Genomic DNA, 25209 nt, shown 5'->3' with positions numbered 1-25209 from the left:
GTTCTGGGACATGGTGATTGCCCTTAATATATAGCCTATGGCTGACCTTGCTCCCTCTGCTAAACCATTAACTTGGGACCATTAGTTCAGTTCTCGGGGTGGGGGATGCTGATTTCATGTTTTCAAGACCTATAGCTTACAAACTTACTTTAAAAAAAAAATTATTATTCTCAAGACTACAAATTGCACATGACCTGATTGTAGGTACTGTGCTCAGAATAAGACCAGTTGTAAAATACTCTTATCATTTTCCCAAGGGGTGGTGTAATCCTGTTAGCTTCACTCTTGAATCCCATGGTTACAGTGGACATTGTATTTGACAAAGGAAAAAAGAAAGAACACTCAGCCATTTAGTCCTATATTGTCCCTTCAAAATATTACCTAGCAACATGTTTTAAAATAATCTTAATTTTCAGGTATATGTGTTATCAAAGAAATGTTCCTAGGATTTTGGTCCCCTGCTTAATGGAAGCCACTTGAAAAGGACCTTGAAAGGTCTCTTCATAGATCTTCTATTTTACGGTACGATAATAGAAATACAGATGACAAAGCACTTCTATACTGATTTTAATTAGAGATGCTTTTTATTCTTGTCAAACTCAGCATCTCATAATGTTTATTTTGTAAAGTATTATTATTTTTTCCATAAACAATTATGTGTTTGAATTATGAATTATGAAATTACACTTGTGAAAAGTGTACCTTGTTTACAAAATATATTTTAAATGGCTTTTGAATGCTTAGGTTTCAGCCATGGCAATGATTTCTTCAAAATGAGCTATTAAAATTAGAAATGACTTTTGAAGACTGCTATCAAACAACCCTAATCTTGTCAAAAGAGCAGAAGCAGAGTAATGAAATAAAAAAGACTAGTGATTTCCCTCAACAACAGACAATTATTTTCTGCACAGAGCAGCCTATTACTAAGAGGCATGTAGTGTACAAAAATACCCACCTGGTCTCCAAGGTGCACCATCCACAGTAAGCATCGGCTGCAGCCAAGCACTCTGTACATGTGGTATATTGATCACAGGCAGCTACTTTCACACGGGCTATCTGCATAATAACAGAAGTCCAAGAGAATAATATTTTTTATTTAAAAAAGCTTTCAGAGAGGCATTAGTTTAATAGGAAAGAAGGAAACCACAGTTTATTAACATTATTGTTTTATGTCATTGGTTATTGTCACCACAGAGGTCTTTAACTATTAGCATAGATCGCGATAGAACACTCTGCTGCAAGAGACCTTTAAGAAGAAAGTGTTAGTAACCCTAGCAGTTTTTAAAGACAGGCCCCAGAACAAGCGAAATTTAAAGGTAAAAGGACCCCTGACCATTAGGTCGTCGTGACCGACTCTGGGGTTGCGGCGCTCATCTCACTTTAGTGGCCGAGAGAGCCGGAGTACAGCTTCCGGGTCATGTGGCCAGCATGACTAAGCCACTTCTGGCGAACCAGAGCAGCGCACGGAAACGCCATTTACCTTCCCGCTGGAGCGGTACCTATTTATGCACTTGCACTTTGATGTTCTTTCAAACTGCTAGGTTGGCAGGAGTTGGGACAGAGCAACGGGAGCTCACCCTGTTGCGGGGATTCGAACCGCCGACCTTCTGATCGGCAAGTCGCAGGCTCTGTGGTTTAACCCACAGCGCCACCCGCGTCCCAGTCCAGAACAAGCTAATGAGCTATAAATTCCTCACTTTGGTTCAAATCTGATCTCCTAGGAGAAAGCCTTCTCTCCTGTGTGCTATTCCGAGTTGGGAATGCTCTCTTACACCTACAACCAGATTTATACAAGGTTGCATAAATAAATGAGTGATTGGTTATTACCAGGGCCATCTGTAGCGAGTATAGGGTGATTCAGCAGACAAGTGCATTCTTCTTTTTTGTGTTTTGTGCTGTCGGCTTTTATGCCTCACCGAGGGCAGGCGTGCAGCCAATGCGCTATCAGCCTGTGAGGCACACCCACAAGGGAGGCCACTGATTGGCCCATTTGAGATGGTGCAGCAGGCAGGAACTTCAGCCGGATGTCCAGGCGGCAGGAGGAATTTCCCTAATGGCCGCCCAGCCATGTGCGCTCTGTTCTCATTGCCCAGGGATGGCGGCCGAGTGCGAGAGCCGCAACAGGCACCCACCCAGGAAGGAGTAAGCATCCAGTTTCCTCTTTTGTGTTTCACTACAATCTCCCCTCCACCTGCTGCCGCCACCTCACCCCTTTGAAATTTCTGAGATTTAAACTTTATGCATCACATAAAGCAATCCCACACACAGGTGGATTTATAACCGAAATCTTTACTTTAAGATCAAGTAATGGAAGTGCTTACTCTCATCAAGTGAAACGTCCACCCGTTATTCATGTCTCATAATATTTTAACTTTGTTTTAAGAAATATAGAACATCACTAAGGTAAAGGTAAAGGGACCCCTGACCATTAGGTCCAGTCGTGGCCGACTCTGGGGTTGCAGTGCTCATCTCGCTTTCTTGGCTGAGGGAGCCGGCGTACAGCTTCCGGGTCATGTGGCCAGCATGACGAAGCCGTTTCTGGCGAACCAGAGCAGCGCACGCAAATTCCGTTTACCTTCCCATCGGAGCAGTACCTATTTATCTACTTGCACTTTGACATGCTTTTGAACTGCTAGGTTGGCAGGAACAGGGACTGAGCAACGGGAGCTCACCCCGTCACGGGGATTTGAACCGCTGACCTTCTGATCGGCAAGTCCTAGGCTTTGTGGTTTAACCCACAGCGCCACCCGCGTCCCTTATATCACTAATATTGACTAAAACATTTTAACTTTCTTTTCCGTCTTCCTCCTAATCCTTAGCCTGCAATCTCCCTCTCTAACCTCCTTACATCTATAGTAGACAACAGCTTCATAAGTGCAACTCTTACCCATTCACTGTGTGCTCAGTAGAGAGCACTCTGACTCACTCATAGCTTGAAAAATATGGAATGTTTCACAAATTTATGTGTCCTTCTTGCACAAAGGCCATGCAATTCTTCTCCATATCATGCCAACTTTAGCTTATGTGCTGCTTCAGCTAACCAATTTTTGTAAGTTTTATAGGCTCAGTGACTCCCTGCAAAGGGGCTTCTGGGTGAGCATGAAGATGCCAGCCAGCTGTTGTCTGGTGCCTGAGCGCCACTGGGGGCTACTGCTGTTGCTACAGGTACTGCATTAAAAGGATGGCCTCCAGCTAAGCTAAGTTGGCCAAATTTAGCCTCCCCACTTCCCCACACACCCTGGAGCAGCTCTGTATTTAATCTAAGAAATCCCCATTCCTGGAAACTCATTAAAAAAACGGAGCAGAAGAATTCTGAGAAGTCTTGCAAGATCATTTCTGTGGGCTAAGTTTCTGTAGAAGCATCTAAGATGGAAACGGCAGTGACAGTTCAGTGTGTTCTTCTGTTGTTTTAAATATTCTATTCCAGTGCTATTTCCCAATTGAGGAATTTTGGATGAGTAAGGCAATAAATCTATACGTTTTTACTTAAAAGACGGTATTTGTCTTCTATATGCAGAACATTAAGATCTGAACAAGAGAAGAGTGTCAAGATATGCCTGACAAGAAAAAAGTCTAGATTTCTTATTACTGAAAACGGCATCCTTAAGAAAGTTGCAGGATCAATTCAATGCCTTTTAGTTCTTCTGTTGTTATGACTCCTAGGCTGTTTTATTTCTAATTTGATTGTTTCTGTATTTCTTTATGTAAACTGCTCTGGAAGTTTTTGTTGAAAGGTGAAAAACAAAAACATTGGATAGTGCAGAATGCTGCTGCCAATAATACTGACCAGCATTCCATGTAAGTCTGTGTAAAGCAGGCACCCCCAAACTCGGCCCTCTAGATGTTTTGGGACTACAATTCCCATCACCCCTCTCCATTGGTCCTGTTAGCTAGGGATGATGGGAGTTGTAGTCCCCAAACATCTGGATATCTGATGGGGATATCTGATGTAGTTACCCTGATCCCTCCCTGGTTTGGCAGAAATCTATCCAGACCTGATCCGACCTAATCTGGACTGAGAAATCCTAATCTTGTAATTAGAAAATGCAATACTTCAGAGACAGTCTATCTACCTTTTTTTGGAGCATGTTTTAAACTCTGGATCAGCACAAATTGCTACAAATCAATATGGCTCCACCTGGCCGACTCTGTAGCAATGTATAGTTGCTTCAAGCCAACTTGTACCAGGCACAAATCAGCATGATCTGGTTCAGGATCTAGCCAGATTGGTTGCACAGCTGGACTTCGGTGAAGAATCATGTAATACCTATATTCCTCAGTCTGGGATGGAAGAGTAGGTTAGAGAACATCCTTATAATCACTTCCATCATCATATTTTTGTGGGATGTGCACTGGTTGCCTCTATGTGACAAAGTCCATTTCAAAATGCCAACTTTAAATATACACAAATTGGTACCTAGGTACTTAACAGAATGCCTGTCCCCATCCTGAGCCCAAAGATAGGCAGTGGGAGCCTTACCAGAGGTCCAGAGGGTTGCTTGTTATGTGATGACTTGGAAGTGGGCCCTCTCGGGGGGCGGGGGGGGGGCGGGATGGAATTACGAAACTCCCTCCCCTTGGAAGCACAAATGACCACAACATTAATGGGTTTTCACCTGTTGGTGAAAACTCATCTGTTTTTAATACTTTGGAGGTTAAATCTATTCCCCCCCCCCCAATTATTTTTTGTTCTTTCTCATGCTATTGTTCAGTGGAATGAGATTGTTATGAATTACTATGTATTTTATGATATTTTATTGATCTTCTTGTTGTTTATGTACACTTTTATGAAAACTGCTTTAAGGTCTGCATAAGATAAAGCAGCATATAAGAGTTTAAATAAATATATAATTTGGCTGAAAGCTATTTGGATGAAGCAACACTGCGATATAATTTCACTAGTGGCCTCTTGAGTGACAAGATATTCAAAACCATTATAAAATACCAGATGAAGAGAAGACAGTGAAAAATAGTTCCAGCATCTTAGCCCTCCATGCTAAAGGGTGCTAGAGAAATTTAATAAACAACAACAACAACAATTTCAATGCCATTTTGCAATTACAAAGAATACCTCTGCCCACTATCTGGTGCAGGTTCTGTGTGCAACATTCTAACGGTAATAGCTAGAATACCCAGAGTGATCTGACATAGAGATCACATCGTCCTTCAAATGCTTGGTTTAAACCTACTCAAAAGGAACATAAATAAACCTCTTACACTCCCACAAGAATTGTTTTTACATTGTTCTGGCTTCTCCTCAGATCACATCCAAAATCATGGTTCTCGACAACAGCCATAATTCCATTTGCTTTCTTGTGAAATTTAACACATAACTCAACCAGAACCTATGGTATGCTAGGACAATATGGGGGGGGGGACCCACACACAATTTGGATATTGCTGCCACTGTATGGTGGTGATAATGCTTCAGGATGGTATAATCGCACACTGATAGCAGCAGCTGATATGAGATAGTGATAAGTGATGTTAGCACAGTGAAACCTCTCAAACAGAGAATTCTGCAGGCTGTGGGATTTCTCTAACCAACGGATAGCATATGCTATGCTAGCAAATGACAAGAGAAAGGGATGTTTTCAAGGACTAACATTCATAAAGAACAAGTTGAGTTTTCCTCTTCATTTTTTATTAGTTATATTTATGTTCCACCTTTCTTCAATAGAACATGATGGTGGCATGCATAGGGCTACCTATGTGTGGTGTGGTGTAGTGGTTAAGTGTGGTGTAGTGGTTAAGAGCGGTAGTCTCGTAATCTGGGGAACCGGGTTCGCGTCTCCGCTCCCCAACATGCAGCTGCTGGGTGACCTTGGGCCAGTCACACTTCTTTGAAGTTTCTCAGCCCCACTCACCTCACAGAGTGTTTGTTGTGGGGGAGGAAGGGAAAGGAGAATGTTAGCCGCTTTGAGACTCCTTCGGGTTGTGATAAAGTGGGATATCAAATCCAAACTCTTCTTTTTCTTCTCCTATTCAGCGCTACTTGACCCAACCCAAACCTGCATAACTTCAGCAAGGCTGGTACATTATGTAATTTCAAACCATAGCTCTGGCTTGTGTAGATTAAGTGAAACTTTTGACATATTGTACGGAACACCCTCTTACCTTGCCTAAACAAATTTCCCCAAAGCTAAATACCTCTGGAGAAAAGGAAACAGAACCAAGTTAGCCAGAGAAGAGACAAATTATATCACCTGATGCCTTGCAGACGGAATAATAAAGCCTATCCTAGGCAAACCATTTTGATTTGTTAATGCTAATGGAATACAGTAATGGCATGATATACTATCACAAAAGGAATCTTGTGAGAGTCTGTACAGTGATATATGGATATTCTGTAGGGAATTGCAGCTGGAGAGTTTAAATACCAAGTACAAAATTATTGGTTGCACATCTGTTTCAGTAGATTAAGAATGAATGTAGCTTGCACCATTGATGACTGGAGCACATACCAAACTTGAGTTTCTCTTCAACTAGGCAGTTTAAAGGCAACAGGAAGGCAATAATTATACAAGAAAAGAACACTTTATATGCTGAATAGTTCTCGCTCATGCACTGTGGTATCCAATAAATTAGGTACAACTGTGTACTGAGAAAATCCCCAGTAGTGACAACTTTAAACTCTAGGCAAAATTGTGGTAGAAATTCAGTGATACCTAAATAATTCTTATTTTGCTTTCAGTATAGATAGGAAAGGAAGGAAGGAAGGAAGGAAGGAAGGAAGGAAGGAAGGAAGGAAGGAATGAATCACTATCATTCAGCTTTCAGGAAAATCTAAATGCAGAATGAACAACACAGATAAAACTTTAAAGTCCTTTAAAGAGACAGAGCGAAATTATCCTACATAATATTAACGTTCCATGAGATCAATATTGATAACAAAATTTGAAGTCTTGTTAACATTTTGTTGTGCATTTTTGTGATGCCCCAAAGCAGAGGTTTTCAACCTGTTTGAGTCCACGGCTCCCTTGATCAACTACGTTCTTTCTGTGGCACCCCTGTGGGGCTCAGGACCCCAGTTGTGTCACCTCTTGCCTGCAGAGCTAACAGCTTCTCACCCTTTTTTCAACACCCTCCCTTGTGGGGTGTTTCCTCAGCCTCCTCTCCTTGAGAGTCCTCTGGGCAGCCACCCTGGTCTCTGAGCTTCCCTCCCCCTCACCCCAAAGAGAGGTGCCTCCTCACACTGCCCCACAGGGGCCTGGGACTGTCTGTCAATTCCCAACAGCAAGGGCTGGCAGACTGGCTGGCTGGGCTCCCTTGCCCATTTGCTTGCTTATTCCAAGGCCACCTCAACTCCTGGCAACCAGCACCCTCTGACCAGCCCCAGAGGCACCATTCGCCTGCTGAGCTTGTAGCCAGGGTTGCTGCAACCAACAGCTGTGCAAGCCTTTGGGAGGCAGAGATACGAAAAGGCATCGGAGGAGGGAGGTAAGGAAAGAAGGACAGAGGCCAGTGTTGCCTGCAGCACCCCTGACCATCATTCAAGGCACCCCAGGCTGCCACTGCACACTGGTTGAAAACCACTGCCCCAAAGCATTTGATTCTAATCAATGAACAAGTTATGTTCAAGCCCCTTTTATATAATTTATACTTTTAGTTTTTCATGGGTGTACAGGTTTATACCAAGAGATTTATCTTTTTAACAACAAGGTATTTAATACCAAATTATTAAAGCAGACAAATATTCTGAAAATATTTATTTCCAGGATTATTTGTTGTTATTAAAAAAAAAAGTCTCTTGGCATAGACCTGTACACCCACAAAACCCCCAAAAGTATTAGTCATATAAAAGGGGCGTGAACATAACTTGTTCATTGATTGGAATCAAACTTCTACAACTTTTTTAAAAAATCACCTCATCTCCAGAATACTGTTTATTCCTCCGTACTCACCTAATGGCACTGAGAAGGTATGTCTGTAAAGGAGTCTTACCTGGTGGGAAGTCATTAGATACAGGTAGCTGGAGTCAGAAGGATCAAACTGCATGATGGGATGGACAGGTTCACCATAAGCCACAGTAATTGACTCCCTGCTTATCTCCTCCATAGAACTGTTCAGATTAATCTGCCAGGGAAATAAATATTTCATAAGACCACCACTTTGGGTTTTTCGGATGAAGAAAGGGAATCATTGTTTATAGAAACTTGAAAGTTATTAATTGAACAGTTAGCATGAATTAACATAGTATTACTGTGTGTTTGGTGATTCAATAAACCAGTTTTTAAAATGAAGAATATCCCAAAAGTAAAAAAAAAGGGGGGAGGGGGACTCAGACTGCAATTCTATTGGCTGTTTTCCCCAAACCACACCAACAATGACATCAGGTATTTGAAAGATGGACTGTCCTCCTCACCTGCCAAAGTTGGCTGTGGGTTGGGGACTGATAAGTATCTGGCCCACTGGGCCAAAAGGATTTCCCACCCCTTGCTTAGAATTACACCCAAAGCCACCTTAGCTTAATGTCATGATTTATTTGGAGTGAAACAAACCACAATCCCCAGTTCTGATGTATTGCTAAAGCCCGGGATTGTAGTTTGCTGCACCCACTCTCTTACAGGGTGCAGTGAAGCAAAAGTCATATGCAGATTCGCTGCAAACCAGACACGGAAACCCTGCCGCTGCAACGCCAACCCTAGAAACACTGGGGCTTTACACATACTGCTTATCCATTAATTAATCTCTTGAATATGCCATTGATAATGGCCCTTGTAAAATGCCCCTCTGCGGTGCACTTTATAACTTACTGGATCAGATTAATTCCCTATGTGATAGGAAATCATAATTGCTGCTTGGGGAGCTGGCTGAACATTGCTTATGCCCTTTTATACTGTCTTGCCTTGGATGGGAAACCTGAATTATAACTCACACCAAGTATTCTGTATGCAATGCCAAGTAACAAGGAGCCCCTAAGGTAAAAAAAAAAAAAGCGGGTGGTGCAGCTGTGTAGCAGAATTAGATTATAGCTATCTGAGCAAATTATCCCAGCAAAGAGCAGCCAGGAGCCTTTCTCTAATGGAGGTTCAGCAGATAAGGCTGCCTTTTCTGATATGATAATGGAAGCAGATCTGTTACTATTGTGTGAATACAAGCTCTGTAAGGAATGAATCTGCACCGACTGCCCTATGGAGCTGGCTCTGATGCCGGCTGCCTACCACTCTGCTGTGTAGCCTGTGCCTCTGGGCCAATGTCAAAACGAGGACCTCTGAGATCTTTCCCACCTTCCTGCTAGGAACATTTGTAAAGCAAAGAAATTGGATTCCCTTCTGTCCTCCCTCTCCTCTGATCTAATATTCTACATTATGTGTTATTATCTCCAGGCTGATATAAAACAGGTTTCTAATAATGCTTTTCCTTTTCGTAATGGCCGGCATCTCATCAATTGTAGCAGCTCCACTGAATGACTACCCTGATTGGCCAATACTGAACCTTGCTTTGGCAAGTGGGCATATCCCCACCGTGGTTATTGCAGCTGGTGGCTGTTCATGGTTTGAAGACAATTATAGTGCCTTAAATCTTGGCCCCTGATGTATTGTTTTGACACAGATGAAACGGGCATATCACATGCATTGGTTTACGTCTCTTCTCCAGCTTAGCAATAGCGGGGACCAATCAGGGAATATTTATTCAAAATGGAGGATGTATCTCTCTATGTGCTTTTTTACAAGCGCCAATCAAGACAGGGAGCATTTCATACGAGGAAGTTAATAACTAAAAGCTGTGCCATAACACTTCAAGTATGGGCATTTATTTCTACAATATATTAAATGACATCTTGATTGCACTGTAGCCTCAAATGCTGATTAAAAGTTAAGAATTAGTAGATATTGTATATTACTATGCAATTTAAAACCAACATCCAGTTGCTTCTTTATTGTAGAATGAAAGCCTGTGCAGTGCGCTTGTCAAGTGAGGGAGTTTCCTGTTTAAATTAACAGAATCATGGATTAACATGCCAATCTTACATTGCACAAGTATGAATTCTTTAATTTTATCATCAGTAGTCTGATCAAGTGTGCTGCATCAGCACACTTATGCCCACAGTGCTTTGTCAAGATGCTTTTAACTCTGAACTGAACACAGTTATCATTAGGCTCACTTAAGCAGTAGTCCAGCTCTGTTCTTCAACTGTGGGTTCTCAGATATTGTTAGACTACAGCTCCTATCATCCCTGGACATTGGTTCAGCTGGCTGTGGATGGTGGGGGTTGTAGTCCAATAACATCTGGGGACCCAAGGTTGACGAACAGTCTATGGAAGCATTTTGTTTGAGACATTACTGAATGAGTGATGGCACAAGAGCTATTGTGGTCCATGACTGAATGAAAGACTTAGGGAAGGGTGGAAGAACTGCAGCAGAAGGCTAACAGCTGAATAACAAGGGGAGTGAAGAAAACTCAGCCTGGACCAACTGTAGTCTAAGAAATATGTGATAAACCTTCAGCAGCAGTCAGGCAGGGTTTATTTGCATGATGAAAGAGCTGTAGAGATTCCTAGAGCAGCCTCCTCAGGCTGATGACATCATCTACGCCGTTGCTGGGAAACTGCAAATTCACTCCAATGCAAGAGTGACTTCTGGGCAGCATCATGCCTGGACTGGACTCTCCCACTCTTATCTCCTGCCAGCTGACACACAAAGATGGCAATCACTAAGAATAAAGGTCTGCTGCATTGGCTACCACAGCAATGACATGACAGGCATCCTGCAGTCCCGCCCCCTTCAAAACAGGTCTTGACTGCCAAAGACACAAAAGCAAACTGAGAGGTCAATGGTAAGGCAGCATGCGTATTGTTTTAATTTTCCCCAGATATTAAACTGCCACAGGCAGGCCCAGTCCCTTGCTTGGATAGGCAATAAAACTGCCAGTTTATGGTGCAGGAAATTTCTACAAGATACACTCCACACCTGAAATCTACAGGTTTAGGGCAGTATACAAATTTAAGAAATAATAATAAATAATTCTATTGTTGTGAGGATCTATCAAAAGCCATCATTTCACAAATGCTAACCCAAGTTGTTCAGACAGTCATATCAGCCTTTCATGATCACCCAGTTCCTCCCATACAGGGATTTCAAACACTTAAATATCACTCAGCAGACCTCATAACATCCCTGCAGCCACCTATGAGATAAAAAAAAGAACAGCTAGTACAGAAAGCAAGTGCCCTAGGATAACTCTGATTAACAGACAAGCTAGAGCTGAACGAGCCAGATAATTGGCATTGCAGATAATCATAATGTTCGGTGCTTATCTACTGTTTAGCACTGATAGCCAGTGGCATAGCGTGGGGGGGTGCAGGGGGGCCGGCCGCACCGGGCGCAACATCTGGGGGTTAGGGGGCGCAAATCCACGGGTTAGGGGGCGCAAATCCACGGGTTAGGGGGTGCAAATTACTTGCCTTGCCCTGGGTGCTGACAACCCACGCTACGCCACTGCTGATAGCACATTAAACAGTGCTTAATCAGCCTGTTTGGAACAGTACAGTTTGGTGGAAAATGCAACTGAAATTCAATTGATCTTAAACTTTCAAGAGAAACAGTCAGACAATCAAATATGACTGTACATGCAAAGAAAGTGGCTGGGGAATTTGGGGTTTAGAAAGTACAGTTGCCCAAACTGCTATTTAGCCAAAGTGCACAAATTAGCAATTTTATTGTTTACAAAAAAGCACCACGGAATCTTTAACAACCACAAGCACTCTGGACTTCTTGTGTCTTTTTTCTGAAAAACCATGCCTTCGGTTCTTTAGCGTCCCGTAACATTAGAAGGGAGATGAATCATTAAAACCACTTCCTTCTGATTCAGGAGCTCCTTGGCAGTCAATCATTCAGGAACTGAGCCAGCCTGACTCAATTTACTAAGCATGATAGCTACATAAAGGTGAGGTGGCAATTTAAAAAACAGCTTTCCAAAGGTGGTTACTTATTGTCAAGCATTTCACCATGTAAATATATACCGATTACTACAAAGCCCTTTAGTAACCATTTGGTTACTACTGTTAAGTTTTACCTTGAGCAGTCTTCCATTGGCTGTTCCCAGAAATACAACTGTGTAATTATTGACGCTGGTGACAGCTACTGATGTAAGTCCTGGCGAAGTGAACACTGGCCTGGCCTTGATAGGTTGCAGGATTGACAATGGATGCTGGAGATGCGCTGCTCCACAGTCCAACTGTTCTGGTTGCAACTGAAAAGGGGGGAAAGGTACATTAGTAAATAACTATTGGGACACTGTAGGCATCTGTATTTGGTTTTTGCATCCCCTGCACTCTACATTGCAAATAATGCAATGGAGGTGGCCTCGGGGGTGGGTGGGTGTGCTGAGATTTTAACAGGGGAAGCAAATTTTGTATTACTTCACAATGTTCCCAAACAGAGACACATCTATTTTTCATGTTCTATATTTCCTGCTTCCCCCACATAACACTACTATGCAAGACAGGTATTGAGCATATATAATGTCAAGGGTTTCAGCTTGAGGCTCCTTTTTTCTTACCATCTATTTATTACAGGTATTTTTAGGCCACCCCAGGGCCATTTACAAGAATAAAACAATTAGAACATGATTACAGAAAACAGTAACGTAAGAAATGAAAAGGTCATAAAACCATAAAAGCAGGAATACTATCAAAAGTGAACGTCACTCTCTGCCTTAATGTAATCATAGTTGAAAATGATTGATCTTCTACTTCTGTTTGAAAGAGTGTTTGGTGTAATACAGATCTGCATAATCTGTCACCAAAATAGCTTGCCCGATAAATTGTATCGTAGTCTCATGACACTGATGGATTTTCTCGAAATTCATAAAGTCCACGGGGGGAAACAGTGGCCTTATACATGAATTCATCAGCACCAAATGCACTTGCTCTCACAGGCAGGATGCAATGCAGAGAAAAGACTAAACAGGTTATCGTATCATTATTTGTATAAGTCTACAGGGTTTTATTCTTTGTCACACTTGCAGGTGGCTTTTATATCTCCCTGACTTAAACATATGTAAATATTCTGTCCTCTATGTTTGGCAAATTTGCATATATCTTTACAACACTGCAATATTACTGAAGTTAAGCAACCTAATTCCCTTAACATTTCTTTCCAATGGTTTTAGGTTGCAATCCTCAGCATATTGAATAAACTCCTCTGAACTCATGCTTCTCAGTAGGAATATAGCTATCCTACTGCACTTTAGGCTCAAGGTCCATTTAAGGAATGGAAACAAGCAATGTCAGTATCTTTCAGGTAAGAGTAGTTTCCTGAATGCCAAGGCAAGAAATATTAACCTTGCCAAAGCTGTTTTTTTAAAAAGAACAAACAATAAAGGTTGCAGCACTGAAAATAAAAACTAATAACAGCTGCACTGCTAATCTCAGAATCTGCTCAGATACCATTTAAGTAAAAACAGGACTTCAGTGTATGCTACAAGTAAATTTTAAAAAAAGTCCTCAGACTAGAAACAAATGAGTAATATGCAACTTTTTTTTCTTCATAGCTCTGTTTTGTTTTGATGGTTTACAGAATTGTTCTAACTGAGCATGGTAAATGCAGCAACTTAACAGATTCTAAACAGAAGACTCTTGCACAACTTATCAATGTTTTTGGCTAGCCGTCACAGGCTGTCTAGCAGGAGATGGTCAGAGATTCTGCGCAAGGAAACGGTGCATGTTGAAGAAACACACGAGATGAATCATAGAAGGATTCACACTAGTGGAATGGCCAATAAAGGACTTGGGTCATATACTTGCTGAAAACTCTCCGCTTTTCATGTTAAACCCGCACCCCAACTCGAAAAGACACTAAATTTCAGCCTGCTATTATTAAAGTCAATGTCCTGGTTTACACAACACACTAACCCAAACTTTGGCTTAGCAAGATCGTGCAAATGCTTGGGCTCCCCGAGGGGAGTTTGCTGCCGCTTTGCTCCCCTTGGTCCTTGTTGCTGAGCAAGGGAAAGGTTTGGTTTAGCATGCTGTCCGAACAAGGACTTGGGGCTAAGTTGGAAACACAAGCACAGCAGGTCGGAGGTCACTGGGGAGAGGGGTTCCGAAGTGCTGAAGCAGCAAACATCTTGGGACTGAGATGGCCACAGCTTTAATGATTCAGATGTAAATCGGTTTGGGCACAGACACTGGGTATGTATCCCAAATCAGTCAACCTGAATGCTGCCTGATAGGCCATCCGGGTTGATCCTGGGGTTAAGGATCCCCCCCCCCCCCGGGATGCAAATCAAATAGGACATTCCCACCAGGTCGCCTCTGAATGGGTCGTTTTCAGAGGGAGATTGGTTTTGCCATTTTCACTGCAAATTTTAATAGATCTGGGGTTTTGGTTTCAGGATGTCATTGTTCCTAAGGAACTGAAACACAAAATCTTATTTGATTAAGCAGGTATGGTGATAAACAATTCCTATTCTGAACATTCCCTTGGCGTTGTTCTTTACAGATGAAAGTAATTGTTGTCATCCATGGAGTGCACCTCCAGGATGGAGTTAAACCACTGTGTTAGCAGCACCAAAGTGGCCTCCTCAGGGCACAAGCCTGGGCAGTGTGTATGGAGGTCCTGAGTGGACTAGGACTAACGGGTGGGCAGGCAGTATCCCCCATAGGTCTTCACAGCCTTTAGATGCACTTAAGCAAGTATGGAAATAGTGACCTATAATATTCTCTTTGATCAAATGCACCTCTTATCTGTTTTGATCTTGAACCATTGCCAAGGCAGAATTGAAGAGTTGCAAACCTGTTTTCGGAGCCTCTCTCTTCATTAGCACGCAAATGCAAATTTGTTGCCACAAACTGAAGGTTATGCTTTATCCAAATTAATGAACACTATGTCTGGTCATTCTCCCCTATCCTGCAAAGGCAGTAGGCCAGGAGTTAACTGACTTTGTAAGCCACACTAAGGCAAGATGGAAAGGGCTGATTTAAAAACCTTTTATGCTGAAAACAAGTGCCAAGAAAGACTAACATAGGCTCAACTATATGGCATGGTTTATTAGAGACCAAACAGAAGAGATAATGTGTTACAAATATGAGGATCTCTGCAAAATGTATTTTGCAGCTCTGCATTATTTAATGCTATGAAAAACAAAAATCCAACCCCATCTCTGAAGCAATGCTTTTATTTCTTCCTGTAACTGGGCAACACAATTGGTTTTTACTATGTATGTCCCTTTCATTTTTCTTAGTTAATAGTCCTTCCCCATTTTAGTCTACTTATACAATGTAACTTTGATTGTTGAACGCTTCCAAAGCTGAACAACTCAGAACCCGAACGCTGACAATCTGGAAGTGAATGCTTCCGTTTTCGAACACACCTCAGTCAAAAGGCTTCCGAGGTGCATTTCTCCATTTTTTCAATGGATTTTGATGACTGGCAATTGCGCCTCGGTTGTCAAACGTTTCAGAAGTCGAACGGTCTTCCGGAACTGATTACGTTCAACAACCGAGGTTCCGCTATACATATTTTAAGTCAAGTTCCTAGGTCTCTCTCACAGTCATATCTGAATCAAAGTCGTTGCCACTAAATATAAACTACAGATACTCAAGTACCGTTAATGGCTATAGATCATAATAAAGGAGCAATCCAAAGAAAATATCTCCTGGATGAGTGAGTTGGGATCAAATGGATCTCCAGCTCAGCCGATTGATTCCTGAAACAGCTAGACTAGGCATAGACAAACTCGGCCCTCCAGATGTTTTAGGACTACAACTCGCATGATCCCTGGCTAACGGGACCAGTGGTCAGGGATGATGGGAACTGTAGTCCCAAAACATCTGGAGGGCCAAGTTTGCCTATGCCTGAGCTAGCCCACATTGGCGTAAATCCCTCATCCCAGCTCATTAGGAGTTATGCTGGTTTAACTCCTTCATATGGCTCAGCTGAGGTTAGGGAAGCTGGAGCAACACTGGAGGATGGAAAATGGGGGAATGGCAGGGCAGAGGACTGAGCAAGGGCGACTTATGGTGGATCCTAACTCCATTCAGCTCAGTCATGTGATCCGGCATCCTGATGGGATGTACACCAGCAAAAATGAGGTGCAAATCAAATTATTTTAAAGATTTGTTTTCCCTCTGCCAGGCTTAGGCCAGCTTAGTTAGCAGTAGCCTCACTCCTGAACAGCATTTCAATCAGAATACTTTACACTGGCTTAACTTAAACCAGCATACTTTATGCTGGCTCCCCATACTAATGATAGTTGATTAGTCCCTTGTAGTCCATGCAACTGAACTGATTCAAGTACTTTGACAGCACAACTCCTTTCTATGAAACGGAAAAATGAGCCAAAGACCAGGATAAGCAATGTGTACTTAACCACAGAATGCAAAAGGTTGTCCATGGATATGATGAGTATATTGATTCTTATTTACGTCAGCAATTTTTGTGAATTCTGCCATACCAAGCAGAGGAGGCTCATGCTTTTGTAATACCAGGCACCAGAAAGCATGTTTCTTCCACACCAGAAATGGGTTCAACAAGTGAATCCTTTTCAAACACAACATTTCTTTGCAATCAGTACAATGGTGGAGGCTGTCTGTATAGAAAACAGCACATATCGCTCTGAAATGAGATATCCCTGTAACAAAAGTTATACCTAGGCAAAGCACACGCAGACAGCACACTACAAATTGGAAACAAATGCACATGGCCTATTCAGAAAATGAGAGTATGGAAGGCCCTTGGGAGAGGCAGGAACAGCTGCTTTCTTTATTTAACAGTCTTGGATTTGGCAAACACTGGTGAAGATAATTGTTTCCTGAACTAGAAGGTCTAGATTTCTTCTTTGAATGCTGTAGAGGACAACTTTCATGCCTCATCGTAAACATATCAAGAGCCAGGAGGGCTGTTTTTAATTCAAATTTATATAATAATCTATATATCATTTTCCTTCATGTACTAGATATAATGGGCAGAGGAAGAGAAAGTCCAAAGCTTGGAGGAACCTCAGTCAGAGGTATACATCAGATCTTATGTGCGTTGAGCTGAGACCAAGTGGTGTCTGGATCAGAGCACACATTTGGCTTCACTTCCACAGTTCTCCCCAATACATTCTCACTCTCTCCCATTCCTTTCTATAGGAAAATACATCCTTCAGATCAGTGGCGTAGCATGGGTTGTCAGCACCCGGGGCAAGGCAAGTAATTTGTGCCCCCTAACCCGTGGATTTGCGCCCCCTAACCCGTGGATTTGCGCCCCCTAACCCTAACCCCCAGATGTTGCGCCCGGTGCAGCCGGCCCCCCCTGCACCTCCCACGCTACGCCACTGCTTCAGATAGAGAAAACAAATTGTCTCCTGCACGTGACATAGGACAAACACACACCACCCCAATGGTGTGCCTGGGGGTACAGAGTTTCACTTTATGCCAAATGAATAAATACCTAGTCATTTCAAAAGGCTAAAGTAAAACTGAAGAACACATGTGTCAGGAATTTAGAAGGCTACCATGCGCAAAATTTGGGTTTGGGCATAATTTTGCACATCTCAGCTTACGTTAACTGTTTATTAATCTTTTTTGTGTCTTCCTTCTATTGCACATAAGCTGGCGCAAAACTTCTAAGTTAACATACAGTAAAACCAGATCGGAAACGAGAGTTTGGTAACTGGAGTGGGAAAGGTATGAAGCTGAAAGAGGAACTAGGATAACAGAGGATAGAGAATAAGGAGAGGAAGGACACTGGATGGGTTGGGTCTATAGTCTTTGGTTGTTGTAATTTTCACCAAAATCTTCTAAATATGATGGGGGGTTTTCATATTTCTCTGGGTTTATTTTTTGTGGAGCATTGTATGTTTCCTCTCTGCAAAATTTAGCTTATTATCATGCCATTTATTTGCTGATGACACAATGTTGTGGCCTTCCTATACGGGGAAGCCTGGTTATGATGCTTGCCTGTTCCAGAGATACTGTGAGATAGTAAAAGGATGGTAAAAGGATGTGATCCTTTCCTTTCTGTCCAGAGTAGTAAATAGTCCTGAGTCTATATATCAATTCCGGGGTTATACTACAAGATACTTATCAGAAGAGTACTTTAGCAACTAAAAGACTAACAACTTTATTACGGCATCAGCTGTTGTGGATTAAAGTTCACTTCAAGTTCATTAATTAGAATCCTTCACCTTCTGTTGTCATCTGTATTTTATTAATGTGATTTTAGGGCGATTTCCTTCCATATCCCTACAAAATTATTCCCCCCAAAAGACATAAACATTTGTATGGCCTACATGATTTTTTTTGGGGGGGTTAGCAGTTTTCTTTTTCATCATCTGCTACTTAGCAAGGAGGGTAAGGGAGGTAGAGTAAATGATGGTAGTAGGCGTCCATGATATTTCAACTGACTGGTCGTTCTTGTTTAGGTTCCTGTTTGTATGGAATTCTGCAACATCTTTATGCTGATGAAGCTGATGAAGAACGATGAGTAGGGGAAGAGTTGCATGACAGTGCTCCCTACTGGGCTGCTGTTATATCCCTGCCAACAGGGTTGAAAAGCTCCCAAGCACCTGATTACCTATGTGATGCCTGCTCCTAACAGCTGATACCAAAATCAAGAATGTGTGATATTATTCCAGTCTCACATAACTGAATAAAGTCCAGGGAGGACACAAATAAGACACCCACCCTTCTTTCTGTCCAAATTAGGGAACTGCATATTTTGTACACCTGTAAGCATATATAACGTGGCAGAGAGGTATTTCAGTGTAGGGTATAGTATTCTTACTGCAATTAAAAAAAATGGCAAAATTGTTTCAATTCATCTTGTTCATACATATATAAATATATATGAGATATGATTCTGGGAGAAGAAGAAAAAGCTTATTCCATCTAAAACCATAAGGCCCCAATGCATTTTTTCTTAAATCTCCAAATTGGAGTACAGTATAAGATAGATGATTAACCACAGTTGCTGCCATGCAGAAGATTAATTAAATTAAACAAGGAGAGGTTAGCTTTCAGGAAGTCAGTTTCTGAAGAAACACAGAAAAGAAGTGGTAAGGCAACGCTCAAGGAAACAATGAATTTAACAGATTTTGGGTCCTGTATTTTGTGAGCTTGAACGTTCTTGACCAAATTGAGGAGTGTGTGTGTGTGTGTGTGTGTGTGTGTGTGTGTCTTACAAATCAAATGTAAACTTCTTTGAACAGGAAATACTGTATTTCTATTAAAACTTTTTTTGCCACAATGCGAAAGGAAGTCAGAGGGTTTCTTCTGGTCCTTTTCATGCAACTTAGCAGAGGATTAAGCTGTTGACTCCAAGCATGCATGAAGTCCTGGGAAAATGACATTGCTAGCATTAAATTATTCTTTATGAATTTATGGGACATAAATATGGAGCATATGAAGACTCATGTCAAAAGCTATTTTTTACTACACAAAAAGAATTTCTATTAATTCTTATGAAAGAGACCCACTTTTTAAAAGTAAACCATTAGCTATCATTAGAATTAAAATGAAAAACTCTCCAAATATAAACTACTGTATAATATCCAGTGACATAAATCCAGTGTAGAGAACACAGTTCACCATCATACAATTTGACAATAGTTATGAATCTGTAGACTTGTGCAGTACTCAGCCTTTTACATCAAAAATAAATAGTCCACCCTATGCCAATAGGGTTGAGCAAAGGTAATAATGTTGTGTAATACTAGCAAATGCAGGTTGGGTTCTCCCCAAATGAGCACTTCCATTCGTATCCAAATATACTGCAGCTATATTCTCATTCATGCTGTGCTAGTCTTTTACTTCTGCTTGTCTCTGCCTAGGATGTGCTGTGTTCACATGTAATATTAAAAACACAGGTGGGTAAACTGCAGCCGCTGACCTAATTTTATGTGGAAGCTGCCCCCTTCTTCCGTCCCATCAGAGTTCCTCCCTTCCTATTCATTTCCCCCTTTGCCCTGGCACTAAAAGTATTTTCCGTCTCTCATTGTAGTTTCAGAATACGTGGAAGGAGCTGTATTTTACCCGATCAAGATAAAGTGATTTAAAACAACTGGCGCTTTGTCATATGCACTGAGTCCCAGACCATTTCCTCCAGCTCCAACTAAAAAGTGCCGGTTGTAACTTTTAAGGCTCAAAACGGCTTCAGAGCAGGTTATCTGAAAGACTGTCCTTTCTCATCTATAACTGCCTGGTTTTTAATATCTTAAACAGAGACCCTTGTTTTAACATATGGTCCCTGGTTCAAGTGAAACGAAACACTCCTCCTTGAAGAGACATGAACTCAGTGCTTTGCTCAGGCTCAGCCACCAGCCTTTCCCAACCTGTGCCCTCCAGATGTTTCGGACTACAACTTTCATCAGCCCAGGCTAGGATGGGCAGTAGTACGACTGGAGTTACAACCCAAAATAGCTGGAAGGAAGGGAAGGGGGAGGCTGGTTTAAAGTGATTTTTGTTCTGCCATCAAGTATTTGATCAGAATATGTATCTTCCAAAGCATCTCAACACTACAAAGTTTATACACTTTGGTTTTTGCATTAGCAGATGCAATACAGTTACCATGCATTGGATTTTGTAGTGCATAAACTTCTTATTTTTTTATTTTTTTTTACATTTGTATCTTACATGAAAACTGGAAAGGTTGAAGGGACTGGCTATGTTTAGACTAGAGAAGAAACACAAAGGAACATGATAGCACCTTTCAAATTCTTGAAGGGCTATCACACAGAGAAGGGCTGCATTTTTTCTCTGCTGCAGCAGACCGGGGCTGTGGGGAAAACATATAGACATATATTGTGATGAAGTTACAGAAGGATTAAGTTACAAAAGATTTCAGTTAAACATTAGGTGTAATGTCTCCACAGAAAAATCAGCTCAAACATGGCCCTCCTGTTTGCATGTCCTGGTAAGCCATAGTCTGAAAGAAACCATGTTTTGCTGTGCATGAACAGTGTGCTGGCGTGCACTCCTCAAATCACACCTGCCTTGCTCCTCTTTGCTGATCTTAGAGGACACCGTGCTGGCACAACATGACATGAGAACCAGTGCGTGCAGTTTGCTTCTCCCAAACACACCACGAGTGGCAAGCCAAGACCTAACCTTCATTTCTGCTCATGGTTTATTTGATGGAAGGAAGCCACAAGTGTCGGTTATCATGCAATGCTAAGCCATCACTGTGGTTTGTTTCCACCAGGCTTCGGTAAACAGAGGAGTGGCACGAGCAGCATTAGAGCAGAATGCAACACCAGCATGCTGCTTGTTCACAGTAAGCCATAGTTTGTTTCAAACGATTACTCACAATGACAGGTAACCAAAACAAAGAAGTTCCCAAGAGTACAAGAAATCACAGGAACCCCCTAAACAATGAAAATGGTATGAAAATGAGCTATAACTAGACAAAACAAGGCTGTGTGCATATAAATGAGCATATGAATATGAGTGGTAGCCACTGTAGTGTAACATATAAAACAATTTCTCCAAATATTCAAATTATGATGATGTGATCTCCTGGACTGCACCCTGCTTTCTGCTTCATCAGAACAACATAGAGGTTTCTCACAGATGGTAGCTGTACATCCCATTACAGTGGTACCTTGGTTTGCAACCGTTTTGGATTACAACCATTTTGGATTACAATCACGTCAAACCCGGAAGTGCGTGTCCCTTTTTTTGGATTACCCCCCCTTTTTTTTGAGGCCCGCCTCATTGGCGAAAGCGCACCTTGGGTTACAACCTGTTTTGGTTTACAACCGGACCTCTGGAATGGATTATGGTTGTAAACCAAGGTACCACTGTACAGCCTTGTTGTTTAACTTTTCAAAATTATGCTAATCTTTGTTTATGTTTAATCTTTAAAAGTATAATACAATAAATAATGTCACCCAATTGACTGGAATCCAAAACTTAAGAGTGAAATGCTATTATGACTGGAATACTCAATATAGTTCCTCCACAAGAGCTTCATCAATGAAACCTATCCCACAAGGGCAGGGCCGTCTTTACCCGGGGGTGCAAGGGGTGCGGGGAGCCCGGGTGCTAATTCTGGGGAGCGCCAGGTGCCTGCTGCTGAAGCCGCCTAAGCTCTTAACTATCTACCTGTTATGAAATAATAAATAATTTTGATCAAGCTAGAGAAACAAAATCCATATATACCTAGGTATTACTGAAATGTATACCTACTGTTTCACTAAAGGATTTTCGACTTTGTGTGCTCATTTACTAAAGACGCGCAGTGCCAGCAGCGGTGCTTGTCTGACTCAACGATGGGACTTGTCATTCTCAATGGCGTCGTGCACGCGAAATTAACACTTACATCAAAAGATTAAGTTATGTATTGTATTGAGTTGCCATACAGCAACGGGGTCAGCAGCACCTTTGACAAGACTGATGTTTCGCTAAACTAAATTTGAGGGTGCTGGGTGGATCTTTGCGCCCCGGCGGCGCATACAGACCTGCACAAGGGGCTTGCTGCTCGCAAAGATTACAACATGAAAGGATTGTTTAGTTATCACAAATTGTTCTAGCGCAGAAAGTTTGCATAATGGAATAATACAAAGCTACCATATGAAGGCACCTCAAAGTGCAAGTAGATAAAAAGGTACCGCTCCAGCGGGAAGGTAAACGGCGTTTTCGTGCGCTGCTCTGGTTCGCCAGAAGCAGCTTAGTCATGCTGGCCACATGACCCGGAAGCTGTACGCCGGCTCCCTCGGCCAATAAAGCGAGATGAATGCCGCAACCCCAGAGTCAGTCATGACTGGACCCAACGGTCAGGCATACCTTTACCGTACCATTTGAAGGCAAAGTTTTTTTTTATTATATATATATATATATGGTTTGACTGTATTAATGCTCAAAAGATACTTCTTCTCACAAAATGTAATATAACTAAGGTCTTAGAGTAATGGAAATCAGCTGACAAGCCATATATCACCAACATATGTGATTATATTTGAATAGAACAATTACTCACGAGTAGAGCTATTTTGTAAAAAGTAGCCACATATTCACATCCACTTTTCTCTGAGAGAGGAAAATATTTATGAAAATATAGATAAACTTAAGCCATTTAAACCTGTGGTGGGGACATGGTATTCATGTTATATATCAAAATACTTCTTTTAGGGAAGGTGACAAGTCCAAGGATCTCTTTTTTTGTATGAAATAGGATGACATCTTTCTAAATAAATAAATAAATAAATAAATAAAATCAGAATGTATGTGATGACATTACATAAAATCAGGGCTTTCTTCACCCGGAACTCAGTTCTGGCACCTCTCAGGTGGACACTATTGCCATTCTAAGAGAACGAGGGAGGTGTTCATGGTGAGTTCTGGCACTATTTTTTATACAAAAATAGCACTGCATAAAATTCACAGTTAATGGGTGCTTCTAGATTTCTAGTAAACATCTTGGACTTGTGCTCAGTTATCCTCAACCAAGGGGTCTAGATGCCTGGCCAACATATAACTTGGAACATGCACACATAATCACATACATTGTACAACATAAACTGAGCTGCAATTACTGAAAGATTTGTTTTGTTTTGTTTTTGTTATCTTTTTGTTATCAACAGGATGGAAAAACTTTTAATATCCAAACTCTGTGGACAGCATGTATAATTAAAGTTCCATGTGCATAATATCTGCAGAGACCAATTTATCTGCTAAATGTAGGGTTCTGCTAAATCCCACAAAAGGAACTCTTTGGCACCCTGGCAACTAATATCCCAATGTGTTTGCTATTATAGGCTAATGATTAAATTCCCAAGACCCAAATCATCTTATTTGCTTTAGTATCAAATGAAGATGTCAATTATGAACAACGCTATCTGTTCTTAACCTGGACTCTAAATCTGCCTGTTTCGTGAAAACCCTATTGCACAGATCTTGAGAGAAGTAACAAGCCTGAGATGTATAAACTTGATTTTTGTTATTCACAGTAAGTGGGTCACAGATGACCTATAAGACCCACTCCAATGATATGGATTATAGCCTACACACAGTAGACCCACAGAAATTAATGAACCTCGCTAGCCCTGCCCATAAACCTCACTGGGTTTATTCTGAGTAGAACTAGCAATGAATATAACCACCCTAGTATGCAATCTCTGGCAAATAGAAGGGGAAGAAATGGAGGCAGTGAGAGATTTTACTTTCTTGGGCTCCATGATCACTGCAGATGGTGACAGCAGTCACAAAATTAAAAGACGCCTGCTCCTTGGGAGAAAGGCGATGGCAAACCTAGACAGCATCTTAAAAAGCAGAGACATCACCTTGCCAACAAAGGTCCGTATAGTTAAAGCCATGGTTTTCCCAGTAGTGATGTATGGAAGTGAGAGCTGGACCATAAAGAAGGCTGATCGCCGAAGAATTGATGCTTTTGAATTATGGTGCTGGAGGAGACTCTTGAGAGTCCCATGGACTGCAAGAAGATCAAACGCATCCATTCTTAAGGAAATCAGGCCTGAATGCTCACTGGAAGGACAGATCGTGAAGCTGAGGCTCCAATATTTTGGCCACCTCATGAGAAGAGAAGACTCCCTGGAAAAGACCCTGATGCTGGGAAAGATGGAGGGCACAAGGAGAAGGGGACGATAGAGGACGAGATGGTTGGACAGTGTTCTTGAAGCTACAAACATGAGTCTGACCAAACTGCGGGAGACAGTGGAAGACAGAAGTGCCTGGCGTGCTCTGGTCCATGGGGTCACGAAGAGTCGGACACGACTAAACGACTAAACAACAACAAAGTAAGCAATCTACAGCATCTTTTAAAAAAACAGATTGACAACTGTCCTGTTTTCTAGGATTATTGTTCACTAACATTTATAGACATTAATTTTAGTGCCTTCGTCATTTTATTAGGCTTTTAAGTTATCAGCATCTATCTAATCCACATGCTGAAAAAAGGAATCTTGAGTAGCTGCTTCCTTTGCAATATCTATTAACAACTCTGAATTCTTAAGCAGTTTTATGTGCAATTATTTCCTGTTTATAATATATAAGTATTTTGAAAGGAATGGCTCATATATAGCATATATTTTCTTCTCCATGAAACTAAAACTCTCTCAACGTATCTGGATGTAAAACTGATAAAACTTAAATCTGTCATTAATTAGAAGCATGTTTCCATCCCACATGGACCTCTTTTATATCTAATGCCCAAATACTTGTTCTGATGAAATTCCAATTGGATCTATTAAGAGAGATTTCCATGATTTGATCCGAAATTGTTGTGAACTGAAAGGGGAACATAAGCACTCTAATCAATGGG

General features: G+C 41.5%; 1 protein-coding gene and 1 non-coding gene across 2 annotated transcripts in view; both read right to left on the bottom strand.

Moving 5' to 3' along the window:
* PLXND1 (plexin D1) overlaps positions 1-25209 on the bottom strand; it is a 149305-nt gene that overhangs the window by 92710 nt on the left and 31386 nt on the right. The window contains exons 2-4 of the mRNA XM_053378082.1: positions 12020-12196; positions 7945-8076; positions 956-1056 (exon numbers count right to left, since the gene is read on the bottom strand). Of these exons, the coding sequence (XP_053234057.1) occupies positions 956-1056; positions 7945-8076; positions 12020-12196 (410 nt within the window). The remainder of the gene's footprint in view (positions 1-955; positions 1057-7944; positions 8077-12019; positions 12197-25209) is intronic.
* LOC128409683 (U6 spliceosomal RNA) lies at positions 2937-3041 on the bottom strand. Its single transcript, XR_008329295.1, has one exon. It is a non-coding gene; the product is annotated as a U6 spliceosomal RNA (small nuclear RNA).

Source organism: Podarcis raffonei, chromosome 2 (assembly GCF_027172205.1).
Source record: "Podarcis raffonei isolate rPodRaf1 chromosome 2, rPodRaf1.pri, whole genome shotgun sequence".
NCBI classification, from domain to species: Eukaryota; Metazoa; Chordata; class Lepidosauria; order Squamata; family Lacertidae; genus Podarcis; species Podarcis raffonei.
Note: the sequence above shows the minus strand (reverse complement) of the source record. Positions and strands in the feature narration are given on the sequence as shown.